We start from the raw sequence: 12,262 nt of genomic DNA, 5'->3' as shown, positions 1-12,262 counted from the left end.
GATGGCGCGAGGCTGCAGCTCAGAGGCGCCAACCAGCCTGGGCGATGCGGGGGCCTGGGCCGTGGGCGGAGAGGGCCGCCCCCTGACCCGGGGGCGGTGGGAGACGGTGGGAGATGGGGGTCAGGTGGGTTGGGCCCTGAAAGAGAGGAAGCGACCGGAGCGTGCGGCGCGGCCCCACTGTGCGCAGTTCCCACCAAGTCCCTAACGCTGTGGACACCTCCGTCAGTCCCCGAGGAGAAGTACCTGACCCTGGAGGGGTTCCACAAGTTCGTGGTGGACCGGGCCAAGCAGGACATCCGGAGCGTCTGGAGGGCGATCCTGTCCTGCGGCTACGACCTGCACTTCGAAAGGTGAGAGGCGGCCCCTCGGCCCTGCGGTGCCTCCTGTGGAAACTGTTGGCAGCCGCGGGCGCGTCGCAAGAAACCCCGTCCTGGGGAGCCACTCTCTCCGCCCTGTTTGTGACGCCCAGGGGCAGGGCCATCTGACAAAGGGCCTCCGGGAGCTGGACGTGGCCCCCGGGGACTCCGCGGCCTCTGCCCACCGCGCCCTTCTGCCCGCAGGTGCGCCTGCATCGACGTCCGCCACGCGCACAAGGCCTCGCGGAAGTGGACGCTGGAGATGGACGTGGCGCTCGTGCAGTACATCAACCGGCTCTGCCGCCACCTGGCCATCACGCCTGCGCGGCTCCACCCCCACGAGGTGTATCTGGACCCTGCGGACGCCACCGACCCCAGAGTGGCCTGTCTCTTGAGTATGTGGCCCTGGGGGGACGCTTTTCTGGGAGAGCCTGGCGTGCCGCCTTGTCTGGGTGCGCGCCCCCCCCGCATAGCACCAGGAACGTGCACGCAGATACCGCACGCAGAAACAGTCCTCCTCCGTGAGCCCGCCCCTGGGCAGTGACCGTCACGACAGGTTGGCAGCCATCCCCACGTGCACTCAGGCTGCTGCTTCGCCTGCGCCCCCGTGCTCAGCCGCGGGTCCAGAGCCCTTGCTCTCTCCTGGGCGCCGTGGGGGCGGGGGGGGGGGGGGGGACTGTGGGCAAGGAGCTGTCCCGGCGCTGGCCTTGCGAGGTAGGGAGGAGACAGGTGTGAGGACGGGCAGGTGGAGGGCGGTGTGCCTGGTTCCCAGCTTCCCGCTCCAGAGCCACGTTGCGGGAAGGGCACACAGGGCTGCACACTGTTATTGCAACTTCCTGTGCATTGGTAATTATTTCAAAATTAAAAATTTAAAAATAACATAGTGCACAGTCCAGCATGGCCCAGAGGTGGGCAGGGGACCTTGGAGTCCTTAAGAGCCAGGGCCTCCCGCTGGCCCGCCTGGGCCTCGCCCTTTGTCTCAGGCACCTCGGGAGACAAAATCCACCGCGGACCCTCCTGGGCCCACTGGAGACGCCCCGCTGCTGGCAGTCCTCCCCAGGGGCGGGGACCACCTGAGTCTGCTCACGGAGGGAGTCTCAGCCTGGCCCGGCCGGGCCCCCAGCCTGACCTCCCCGTGCCCCGCAGACGTGCCCGTGGAGAGCCTGCGCCTGCGCTTCGCCCTGCTGCAGTCCCTGAACACCACGCTGGAGACCTTCTTCCTGCCCCTGGTGGAGCTGCGCCAGACGCCCACGCTCACGCACAGCATCGCCGCCCTGCTGAAGGAGGCCAAAGGTCAGTGCCGCCCCGGGGCCGTCCCACAGGCCACTGCCCCTGAGGACAGCCCCCACCCGGCCTTACGCTCGCCGTGCTGGCCTGCCCTGGAGCGGCCGCTCCACTGCGCTCTGAAACACCAGTGCGCCCTGAGGGGAGGAGACCCCCCAAACTCGCGTCAGCCTGGTCGGGAAGACACCCAGTGAAAGCTCTGGCTTACCCTCTGCCCCCAGGTTGCTGCCTCCCAGAGGGCCGCGAACAGGTTGGCCATCAGTCCTTCCAGACGTTTCAGTTCACACACAGACGCACACGCTCGAGCTCGCACACACACGCACTTGGTGTTTTCATCGGAGTGGGTGTTGCACACTCATTCTGCACTCCGTTTTCTGTTGGACCGCCTGCCTCGGAGACGTGCAGGGGCGCGCACGGGGCCAGCCTGCCTCGCTCCCCGCCATGCCAGTGCCGAGTCGGTCGCTGCGTTCTCTCTGTTGGGGGGCATGTGGGTGGTTTTTGTTGTTTGCTCTTTCGGGAGATGCCAGGGCCAACCCCCTTGTTCGCTGCGTGTTTGGGTCCGGGTTTCTGCCAGCTGGGCGTGACGGAGTCCAAGAGTCTGTGTGTGGACACTCGGGCAGACCCGAACAGAGCGTTCTCCAGAAGCCCCGACCGCTGACACCCCCCCAACCCCGCCCCAGTATGGTGTGCGAGCCCCCACCCAGGGACCTGAGGGGGGCCCAGGGGAGACTGGACAGATGTAGCGGGACAGCATGGCCTCGGCCGGGCCCCAGGGTGACGGGAAAAGAAGGGAAGCAGCCCCATCCCAGCCTCTCTCCCACGTCCCTCCCCCAGGGCTGATCTTCTATGACACGAAGGTGACCGTCATGAACCGGGTGCTGAACGCCACGGTGCAGAGGACCGCCGACCACGCGGCGCCTGAGATCACCCTGGACCCCCTGGAGATTGTGGGAGGTGAGAGCCCCGCTACCTGGGCTAGAGGGGCACGTGGAGGACGCCTCCGGAAGGAGGGCGCGAGGGCTCCCGCTACAGCTCCTCCCTCGCCCGGCTGCTCTGCCGTTGTGCCCTCGCTGCCCGTGTGCTCGAGTCCCCCTGGTGGTGGCTGCTGGCTTCAGAGTCCCCCGTGAGCTCTGCACTCCAGGCGGCAGGGGCAGGGGAGCCTTCCCTTTACGCCTCAGTGGAGACTCCGTCCTGTCTGTCCGTCTGGTGGCCACACCTCACTGCGGGCGCGGGGGCAAACGCAGGCTTCATTGTGGTTGGCCACGGATCTGCTAAAATCAGGGCTCTGGCACCAAAGAGAGGGGCCTGAGGGGCAGGGTGCGGGGGAGCGAGCTCCCCTGGAGACAAGGGCAAGGAGGGCAAGGAGGGGAGGGGCCGACGCCTGGAGAACCGGGAAGGCTCTCCCATGAGGGCACCCCGCGGCCAAGGCAGGAGAGAGCTGAAGACGTGTGCGGAGCAGAGAGTGGGCACGGGGGCCGCACCAGGGACGGGGGAGGTGGGGGCGGGGGGAGGCAGGGGCGGGGCAGGGTGCTGCCTGTGGTGGGGGGGACCCGAGACGGCCCTGGGCGGGCGCAGGCAGCCATTCCCCGTCCCCGTCTCTCTTTCCAGGGGAGATCAGAGCGTCCGAGAACTCCTACTTCTGCCAAGCTGCCCGGCAGCTCGCCTCGGTGCCCTCCTCTCAGCTGTGCGTCAAACTGGCCAGTGGCGGCGACCCCACCTACGCCTTCAACATCCGCTTCACCGGGGAGGAGGTGCATGGCACCAGTAGGTGGCTGCCCCGGCAGGCCCTCCTCCAGCCCGTCCAGGGCGGAGGCTGTGTTGAGTAAAATCCTGAGGCGGTTTTTGCCTAAACTGCCCGCAAGAGTCAGAGCCACCTGCCTCCGGTGCGAACTGTGTCTGCCATTGGTCTGGGACTTCAACCCAGTGCCATCCAGGCTTGGGGACCACGCCTGTGGTCGGGGACAGGGTGGGTGCGGGAAGGACACTTCCATGCAGACTGGCCCTCCCCGGGGGGCCCCCTGGCTGGGCGATGCTTGGACTAAAAGCTCGTAAGTGTCCCGTGAGAGACAGGCGTCAGGACCCCTTAACGGAAATGGGGCCTCTGTCATTTCACGCCGTCAGCATGAGGGCGAGCAGCTCAGAAAACGTTCCTGCGTGGCCCTCTCCCAGTCACTGTAGTCCCAGACACGCAGGAGCTCGCCCCGCTCCGGGTGGGGGAGGAGACTGGCTCTCACCCGGGCGCACTGTGGTGGGGGGGACTGTTGCAGCGGCCCCAGCCCCAACCCTGCTCTGGCGCTGGGGGCACTGGCCCGGCAGTGGCGTCTCAGCTGGCACTGAGGGGTCCTGAGGAGACACCCCCGGGTTCCCCAAAAGCAGGGCTCCTAATGCGCCAGGCCCCCCACAACACGCTGCATTCCCCCAAGCGCCAGAACTTCCCGAGACACCAGTGCCGTCCCGGTTCACAGAGAGGTAACCTGCGCCACTGGCGAGGTAAGCAGCCTCTCCAAGGTCAGGCAGCAGCTACCTGGGGTTCAAACCCAGGTCTGTCCGATTCCAAAGCGCCACCCTTGAACTTGGTGGCTTCAGCTGGCAGGCATCTCCTGCCTCTTCCTGGAAGCTGAGTGAGGGCCAGGCCCTGACATCGGTCCCCAAGCACGCCCTCCACGTGGCCCTGACCAGCCACGCGCAGCTGTCCTCAGAGCCTCCTGGCCTCGGGGCGCTGGCCGAGAGTGTGCACACAGGCTGGAGGAGGCCCTGCCCCAGAGGAGCTTGCAAGAGACCCAAAGGCGCCTTTGGAATGGCAGCCGCAGGAAGCTCATAATCGCCCGTCACCCCTGGCGTGGGTTCGTGCGTCCGTCCGTGCCCTGTGTGTCCCCTGCACAGACACCGGGCCCCTGGGCCTCGGAGGGAGCACCCCTGGGTGTGAAACGGGCCCCGCCCTGGGCACAGGGGACAGGCGTGGACCACACACGCCGGCAACTAGCCTGTGCGGTGGTGGGTGCAGTGACTGTCCCCGTCCGATTGGGTGGCGGAGGCCGGCTCAGGGAACGGAGTGATTCCCTGCCTGGCAAGTGACGCGGCAGGATTTGACCCCGGGTCTCCTGGCTCCTGGGGAGTGAGTGTTCCTTCTGCCGCACCGTAGCTGCAGTCAGCTTGGTGGAGGAGCTGATGCCCCGGCGCGGACGCAGCGTGTTGGGCAGGGAGGCCGGCAGGTGGCGGTGCTGACGGGGCTCCATCTGTCCGCAGGCGGCTCTTTCCGCCACTTCCTGTGGCAGGTGTGTAAGGAGCTGCAGAGCTCCTCGCTGTCCCTGCTCCTGCTGTGCCCCAGCTCGGCCGTCAACAAGAACAAGGTACGGCTCCTGAGCCCTGGGGTCGCTGAGGTCCGGCGCCCCAGCAGTCAGATCTCAAGGGGCAGTGGCTCCTGGGGGGTGTCCCCTCAGCTCCCCGTCCTTTCGCAAGCCTCCCTGGTCTGGGGGCCAGCACTGGCTGTCCCCTGGCACGCACCAGTCACCTGGCCCGTGTCCCCACGCCCAGGGCAAGTACATCCTGACCCCCAGCCCCATCACCTACGGGGAGGAGCAGCTGCTGCACTTCCTGGGCCAGCTGCTGGGCATCGCGATCCGCGCAGACGTCCCTCTGCCCCTGGACCTGCTGCCCTCCTTCTGGAAGACGCTGGTGGGCGAGCCCCTGGACGCCGACCGGGACCTGCAGGAGGCCGACGTGCTCACCTACAACTACGTCAAGAAGTTCGAGAGTGTGAGTGGAAGCGCGTTTATTCGGGGGGACAGCAGGGCCCCTGGGACCCTTACTGCCGCCACGGTGGCCCAGGGGACCCGAGCTCCCGGCCGAGGACGGGTAGGGTCTCCCAGAGAGCTTCCTTCCTGGAGACCAGAGCCTCGGCCCCCCCCCCCCCCCCCCCGATGACAGCGGCCGCCTGCGGTGACCCTACCAGCCCCGCGGGGCCGCCAGGCGGGGGCTCCCGGCGCATGACTGAGCGGAGGTGTCAGGGCGGGAAGGCTGCCCAGTGTCAGCGGAGGGGCTCTGTTTCAGGGCTTCGCCCGAGCCCAGGTCAGCTCCCGGGGCCCCCTGAGGCTGGCCAGGGAGACCGGAGGAATGAGGCGCTGTGTCCCCCCTCTGTGCGTTGGGACCCGCAGAGATAGCGAGGCCATGGCCACGTGTGAACGTCCATCTCCACACCCAGCCCAGGCCCTGGAGGGGTGTGGCCGGTGCCCGGGCTGCTGCTGGGCCACGGCTGGCCCACTGAAAGCTTTGTGGCACCAGGCACCCACAGCCCCCCTGGGCTGCCCCAGCAGGGGTGACCGTGGCCTTGGATCTAGCCTCTCCCCTTGGCAGGCCACCTGCCTTCGCTCACAAGGGAGCTGGCCTTGTGTCTGGGCTTGTCTGAGGCTGCTCCATGGGGGCCTCAGCTGCAGGAGGGGGTTTTTTTGTTGTTTTTATTTTTTAAGATTTTATTTATTTATTTTTAGTGAGGGAAGGGAGGGAGATAGAGGGAGAGAGACAGAGAAACTTCAATGTGCGGTTGCTGGGGGTTATGGCCTGCAACCCAGGCATGTACCCTGGCTGGGAATCGAACCTGGGACACTTTGGTTCCCAGGAGGGTGTCAGCGGGCCCTGCCCCCACTGGCACAAACCGTTCCGGCCCTCTGCGGGGGTTGGCTTTGCCAGGCCCTCTGTAGTCATCCCCTCAGCTGCCACTTGAGGGCAGACTGCACAAGGGAGCAGGAAAGCCAAGATACTGGATCCCAGTGCCTCGGAAGCAAAAACAGGGGTGAGGCAGAAGTGTGAAAGCAGAGTGCCCCCATGGGCCGGGGCTTGTGAGTGCCCTCCAGGCCCCACTCTGAGACATCTCCCAGGCTGTGGGCAACGGCCTGGGCCTCGGGCAGGCAGGGGACGTGAGACGGTGTCCAGGCAGATAGTCCAGCCAGGGCAGGGCATGGGCAAGGCCCCAGAGGGCGCTGGAACACCAGGGAGAGCAGAGCTGGCGGCGGGGGGGGGGGGGGGGGGGCGCTGCCGCGCAGGCACGCACACACTCGGGCCCTGACCCACACCTTCAATTCACCCCCTGGAGCTGCAGGGTCTCCTCCTCTGGGTCGAGTCCCGTCGTCAGTAGCCCAGCCTGCATGCACAGTGCCCCTAACCGTGGGGCGCCGAAGGGTGGAGGAGCCCAAGGGTGGAGGAGCCCGTACACCCTCCACAGGGGGAGTAAGTCGGGGCTCTCTGCTGGCAAGTGACAGGAAGCCCAGCCCAAACCAGCTTAGAAAAGTATTCTGTGCACGACTTGCTCCTAAAACTGAACGCACACACCTGGAGTGGCTCCGGGCAGGGCTGGCTCCGGGAGCTCGGAGGACAGCACCAGCAGTTGGTCTCCAGAGGGCCCCCTGCAGGGCAAGGTGTGCACGTCACCTCTGCGTCCGCTCCAGGGAGAGCGGCAGCGGCCTCTGAACAGCCATAGGGAAAGCCTTGCACCTGGGGGCTCACGTGCCGCTCCCTAAGCGGGTGGCCGGCCCTGGTGGCCAGGCCCATGCCGTGTGCCCATTCTTTATGGCCAAGGGTAGCCAGCCCCTGCCCACACTGCGCCTGGGGTCCGCCCATCTGGAGGTCCCGGGTCCGTCTCCCAGGGGCCTGGGGGCCTTGGGAGCGGGCAGTCAGTCTCCGGCTGCCTCTGCGTCCCAGATCAACGATGAGACCGAGCTGGAGGCCCTGTGCGCCGAGATCGCCTCCCAGCACCTGGCCTTGGAGAGCCCCGACAGCCCCAACAAGCCCTGCTGCCGGTTCACCTACCTGACCATGACGGGCGAGGAGGTGGAGCTGTGCAGCCGCGGCCGGCACATCCCTGTGGCGTGAGTGTGTGTGCGGGGGCGGGGGCTGGCCGTGCCGGCGGCACCCGGGCACGGGCAGCAGCACCAGGGGCGAGGTCAGGGGACGGCCGTTTCTGCCAGTGTGGGGGAAGTGAGGGGGAGCGCTGTCCAGCAGAAGGACTTGGACGTTAAGAAAACATCAGCCCTGGGGTGGGGGCACACGCCGGCAGCCCAGGGTGTCACTGAGCTGCCAGGACAGGGAAATCCGGGTAACTGGGCCCCGAGGAGCAGCCCTATCCACTGCCTTGGCCTTCTCGCTCACCTGTGTCCCCCGGCCCCCCAGGTGGGAGAACAAGGACATCTACGCGGCAGCCATCCGGAGCCTGCGGCTGCGGGAGCTGCAGAATGACGAGTGTGTGACGGCGGTGCGGGCGGGCCTGGGCTCCATCATCCCCCTGCAGCTGCTCACCACGCTCAGCCCGCTGGAGATGGAGCTGCGCACCTGCGGCCTCCCGTACATCAACCTCGAGTTTCTCAAGGTCAGTGCCAGCAGTGGCCTGTCCTCGGCCGTCCTGCGTCCGGCACTGTCCTCACGTGTGGGAGGAGCTGGGCTCGCCCCCTCTCACAGCTCAGTAAACTGAAGCTAAGGGAGAGTCACTTGCCCAGTGTCACACAGCCCACAGGTGGCAGTCGGACTGTGCACCCAAGTTGCCTGCTTCCAGAGCCCACGCCTCAGCCACCCTCTTGCCCAGACCCCTCCACTCCTCAGCCCCTGCCCGCCTCCCTCAGCGGGGCCCTGGCGGCCCTTACGCAAGTGACTTCCCCTCTAGTGGAACCGTGACAGGACCTGCCCGGTGGGATCTGAGGGGTCAGGCGCTTATAAGCCCTGCTGCCGGGTCCAGTGCCCAGGCCACAGGCACCCAAACAAGCGGTGACAACACCACCGCTGTGGCCATTGTCATCATGGGAACCTCCCCGTGTCCTGCGGCCACCACTTCCCTGCCGCACCTGTCCCAGGGCTGGGCCTGACGGGAGAGGCTGGGACCCACTCATGCCCACGGGCCTTTCTTCCCCAGGCCCACACCATGTACCAGGTGGGGCTGATGGAGACGGACCAGCACATCGAGTTCTTCTGGGGGGCACTGGAGATGTTCGCCCAGGAGGAGCTGTGCAAGTTCATCAAGTTCGCCTGCAACCAGGAGCGCATCCCGTTCACCTGCCCCTGCAAAGACGGGGGCCCCGACACGGCCCATGTGCCCCCGTACCCCATGAAGATCGCCCCTCCAGATGGCACAGCAGGTACCACCCTCCCCCGGTCGTGCCCCAGGTGGGCACACACGGGCCCTTCCCGCAGCCTGGAGCTGGGCCCTGCGTGGGGGGGGGGGGGGGGTGCAGTGCACCGGGGACCCGGACTCTAGGTAAAGCCCAAGTGTGAGCGAGGGAGAGGCGGGCGGGAGTCCCGGGCCTTCCAGACCGGCCCGGCCCCAGTGCGACACAGGCTCAGTGCTGGTATATCTTCTGATACCTTTAAGAGCAAAAAACCCAGAAGTGTTTTCACCTTTTAATTTTTAAATGAAGAACAGTAATGAAAAAATGGAAACAAAACCCTTTGCTGGTCGAACAAACCTGTCCACACCTAGATGCCCTCACAGGTCAGCAATCTGGTGCCTGCGCTGTGCGGCAGTTCTGTGTCTGCCTTTTTTCCAGAACCTTCTGCCCCACCCCAGGGGAGAGGCCAGCCAGGCCTCCCTGGGACCCCAGCCCAGCCGCAGGCCCCGCCCTCCAACGCTGCCCCGTGTTTTCCCGCAGGCTCCCCAGACTCGCGCTACATCCGCGTGGAGACCTGCATGTTCATGATCAAGCTGCCCCAGTACTCCTCTCTGGAGGTCATGCTGGAGAAGCTCCGCTGTGCCATCCACTACCGCGAGGACCCCCTGAGTGGCTGAGGGGAGGGAGCGCGGAGCTCCGCTGTCACCCAGGCACCGCCCTGCCGGCTTGGAGAGCCCGCCGCCACTGGGCACGTCCCTCCAGGCCCTGCGCGAGGAGTTGGCGACATTTTGCTTTTCTGAACTTTTGTCCACATTCCAGGACCTCCTGGAAGACTTAACCCTTTGTATTTGTACGTTTTGTGATGGGTTGGTTCTTTTGCTACCTGTTTATGGTATGTTTGTAGGGTAGTTTAGCTCCCAGACAGTTTGTGACTCAGATCTTCCTGGACACTGTCCCTCCTGGGCACTGGGTTCTGACGCCCTCAAGCCCCAGGCGGTTCCGCGTCACAGAACCACCCGACGGGAAGCTGGAGGTGAGATGCCACCGGCCACTCCGTGCCCCGTCCCTCCTGCAGAGCACGTCCACCAACAAGCCTGTGGCCAGGCCTGTCCCTGCTGCCCGGAGCTGGAGCTCCCCCGGGCGAGGCCCCTGTTGGCCTTCTCCCGTCTAGACGCGGCCAGGCCAGCTCCCCAGATGCGGGAGGCTCCTTCGTTAATCTCCCGGCTTTAGGGCCTCATTAATGGTCTGGGTTTTTCTGAGGAAAAGCCCGCCACGGTCCCCCTATCCCTTCCCGCCCAGACAACCTTCTCTGTCCTCCGTCTCCTCTGGGGCCCTGGTCCGAGTTTCCCCGCGTGCTGCTCAGGAGCAGGTGACCGAAGGGTTCGCTCCCGCCATCAGTTCGCAGAGCCGGGCCGGGTGCATCCCAGCTCCAGGAGTCGCGGGACACCCGGAGTTGGAGGGACAGGCTCGAGACCGACTGGGTGGGGGAGCGCGTGGTCCCCCCCCCCCCTGCGCTGAGACACGGCCCCTCCTCACGGCGGCAGTGTTTGGAGGCAGGGGCTGAGGAAGGGGCCCCACGCCCGGCTTAGGAAGCACGGTCTGAGGTGCTCGGCTCAATTGGGGTCTGCTTCAGTGACGAAGACCTGTGGGTCCAGCTGGAGACATGAGGGGGGTCCTTCTGCTCCCCCGGCTGGGCCCACCCAGCAAACCCCGAGCCGCCCCGTGTGCGTGCCAGGGCCGGGCTGCTGCAGCTCGCCCACTGCCCCGGTGCCCCTGTGCCCCCGTAGGTCTTTGTCCAGTGGTACTTCGTGCGAGCAGCATCTGCATCCTGTTGGACTGTCACTTTGGGCCTTGCCAGTTCTCAGAGTCCCGTCACTGTATTTATTGTATGATATTGTGAATACCGGAAGTCCTGAGTGGGTGCTGGTGAGAGGACGCTGCGGCCCTGCCTGCCGGGAGATGTGTGGGTCCGAGCCTTTCGCACCCATCTCCTCCCCCGTTGCTCTTAGGAACTGCGTTAAGGACCATTGTAGAAAAGCTCCCCCGACCTAAGGAAAAGATAAGCCTGGATTAACCGTCGGTGGCATCGCTGGCGTCACTCAGGTGACGCAGGATCAGAATCTGGAGGTGAGTGCCCGCCGTTGCCCTGCTGTGAAGGGGTGTGGTGGGCCACTGCCTCTGGGGCCGCAGCCCCTCCCTGGAGGTCACAGCCGGAGGCAGTCCCGACAAGGGTCCTTTTATGTGATTTCTGCGTAATGAAAGAGCCTTTGGGTTCATTAGGAGTGGTTCTTCCTCCTGTATTTTTAAATTCTTGGTTCCCTCCAATCCTTCCACTGAATGAACTCGGAATCCGGTCAGCTACCTCCCCACGAGGGGTTTGGGGAGCTCTGTTGGCCCAGCACTTGACCAGGTGACAGCCATGAGTGAGGCGTCTGCTGCTAGCACGGCCACTTCTCCGAGAGCACGGCAAGGTCCGGACAGACCCAAACCTTGGCCCTAAAACACGTGTGCTGTAAAGTTACTTGATGTATATTTATTATAATTATTTATGGTTGCATTTAACAAACTTCCCATTCAATTTGATGCTATTTACACCACTGCTGTGTAAAAGAAGCTCACTACAGGAAAAGTCTCACCAATAAATAATCTTCATCTAATTTTGATTTACCCCAAGAGTTGTGTGATCATCTCCTCTTTAAAAATTTTTACTCTTCAATTACAGTTGACACTCAATATTAGTTTCAGGTGCACAGCGGTGATCAGACATCTATGTAACTTATGGGGTGATTTCCCCCAATGACCTTGGTCCCGCCTGACGCCACGGTTGCCGCAGACTAGTCTCTATGCTGCGCCGCACGTCCGTGGCGTCTTTGTAACCGGCGGTTTGACGTCCTGACCCCTCCACCTTTTGCACCAACCCTCCCTACTCCCCTCCCATCTGAATGGATGAGTTTTTGTTTCTTCATTAGGTTCATCCGTGTCGTCACAAATGTCAACATTTCATTTTCTATGGCTGAGTAGTAGTCCATGTTTATGCATATTTATCCGTTCGCCTGTTGACACTTAGGTTTTTTCCATACCGTGGCTATTGTAAGTAATGCTGCAGTGAATGTAGGGGTGCATATAGCTTTTCAAATTAGTGCGTTGGATTTCTTCAGGTAAGTACCCACGTAGGGCTGCAGGATCATTTGGTAGTTACGGTTTTTTGAGGAACCTTTACATGGTTTTCCACGGTGGCCCTAACAATCTGCAATCTCACCAACGGTTCATGAGGATTTCCTCTTCTCCACATCCTCGCCATTTGCCGATTTGGTGGTAGCCATTCTGACAGATGTGAGAGGGTACCTCATTGTTTTAATCTGCATTGCTCTGATGACTAGTGATGTTGAACGTCTATTTGTCTGTTGACCATTTGTACGTCCTCTTACGTTAGATGAATTCCTTACGTCCTTTGGGTATCACCCCTCATCAGATACAGCGTCAGCAAGTTCCCTTCTGCCCCCCAGGAGGTTGTCTTTTGCTCCTGTTGCTGGC

General features: G+C 63.8%; 1 protein-coding gene across 5 annotated transcripts in view; it reads left to right on the top strand.

Moving 5' to 3' along the window:
- Nucleotides 1-11,398, top strand: part of HECTD4 (HECT domain E3 ubiquitin protein ligase 4) — a 154,528-nt gene extending 143,130 nt beyond the window's left edge. For all 5 annotated transcript variants that reach the window (XM_036014941.1, XM_036014939.1, XM_036014940.1 and 2 more), the window contains exons 66-76: nt 227-350; nt 561-751; nt 1,503-1,649; nt 2,475-2,594; nt 3,249-3,404; nt 4,887-4,990; nt 5,175-5,396; nt 7,335-7,501; nt 7,803-7,998; nt 8,536-8,758; nt 9,269-11,398. In XM_036014941.1, coding sequence (XP_035870834.1) covers nt 227-350; nt 561-751; nt 1,503-1,649; nt 2,475-2,594; nt 3,249-3,404; nt 4,887-4,990; nt 5,175-5,396; nt 7,335-7,501; nt 7,803-7,998; nt 8,536-8,758; nt 9,269-9,405 — 1,787 coding nt within the window. In that variant the 3' untranslated portion in view covers nt 9,406-11,398. The remainder of the gene's footprint in view (nt 1-226; nt 351-560; nt 752-1,502; nt 1,650-2,474; nt 2,595-3,248; nt 3,405-4,886; nt 4,991-5,174; nt 5,397-7,334; nt 7,502-7,802; nt 7,999-8,535; nt 8,759-9,268) is intronic.
- Nucleotides 11,399-12,262: the final 864 nt, after the last annotated feature.

The sequence above is a fragment of the Phyllostomus discolor genome, chromosome 13, assembly GCF_004126475.2.
Source record: "Phyllostomus discolor isolate MPI-MPIP mPhyDis1 chromosome 13, mPhyDis1.pri.v3, whole genome shotgun sequence".
NCBI classification, from domain to species: domain Eukaryota; kingdom Metazoa; phylum Chordata; class Mammalia; order Chiroptera; family Phyllostomidae; genus Phyllostomus; species Phyllostomus discolor.
This window is presented reverse-complemented; position numbering and strand designations above follow the sequence as displayed.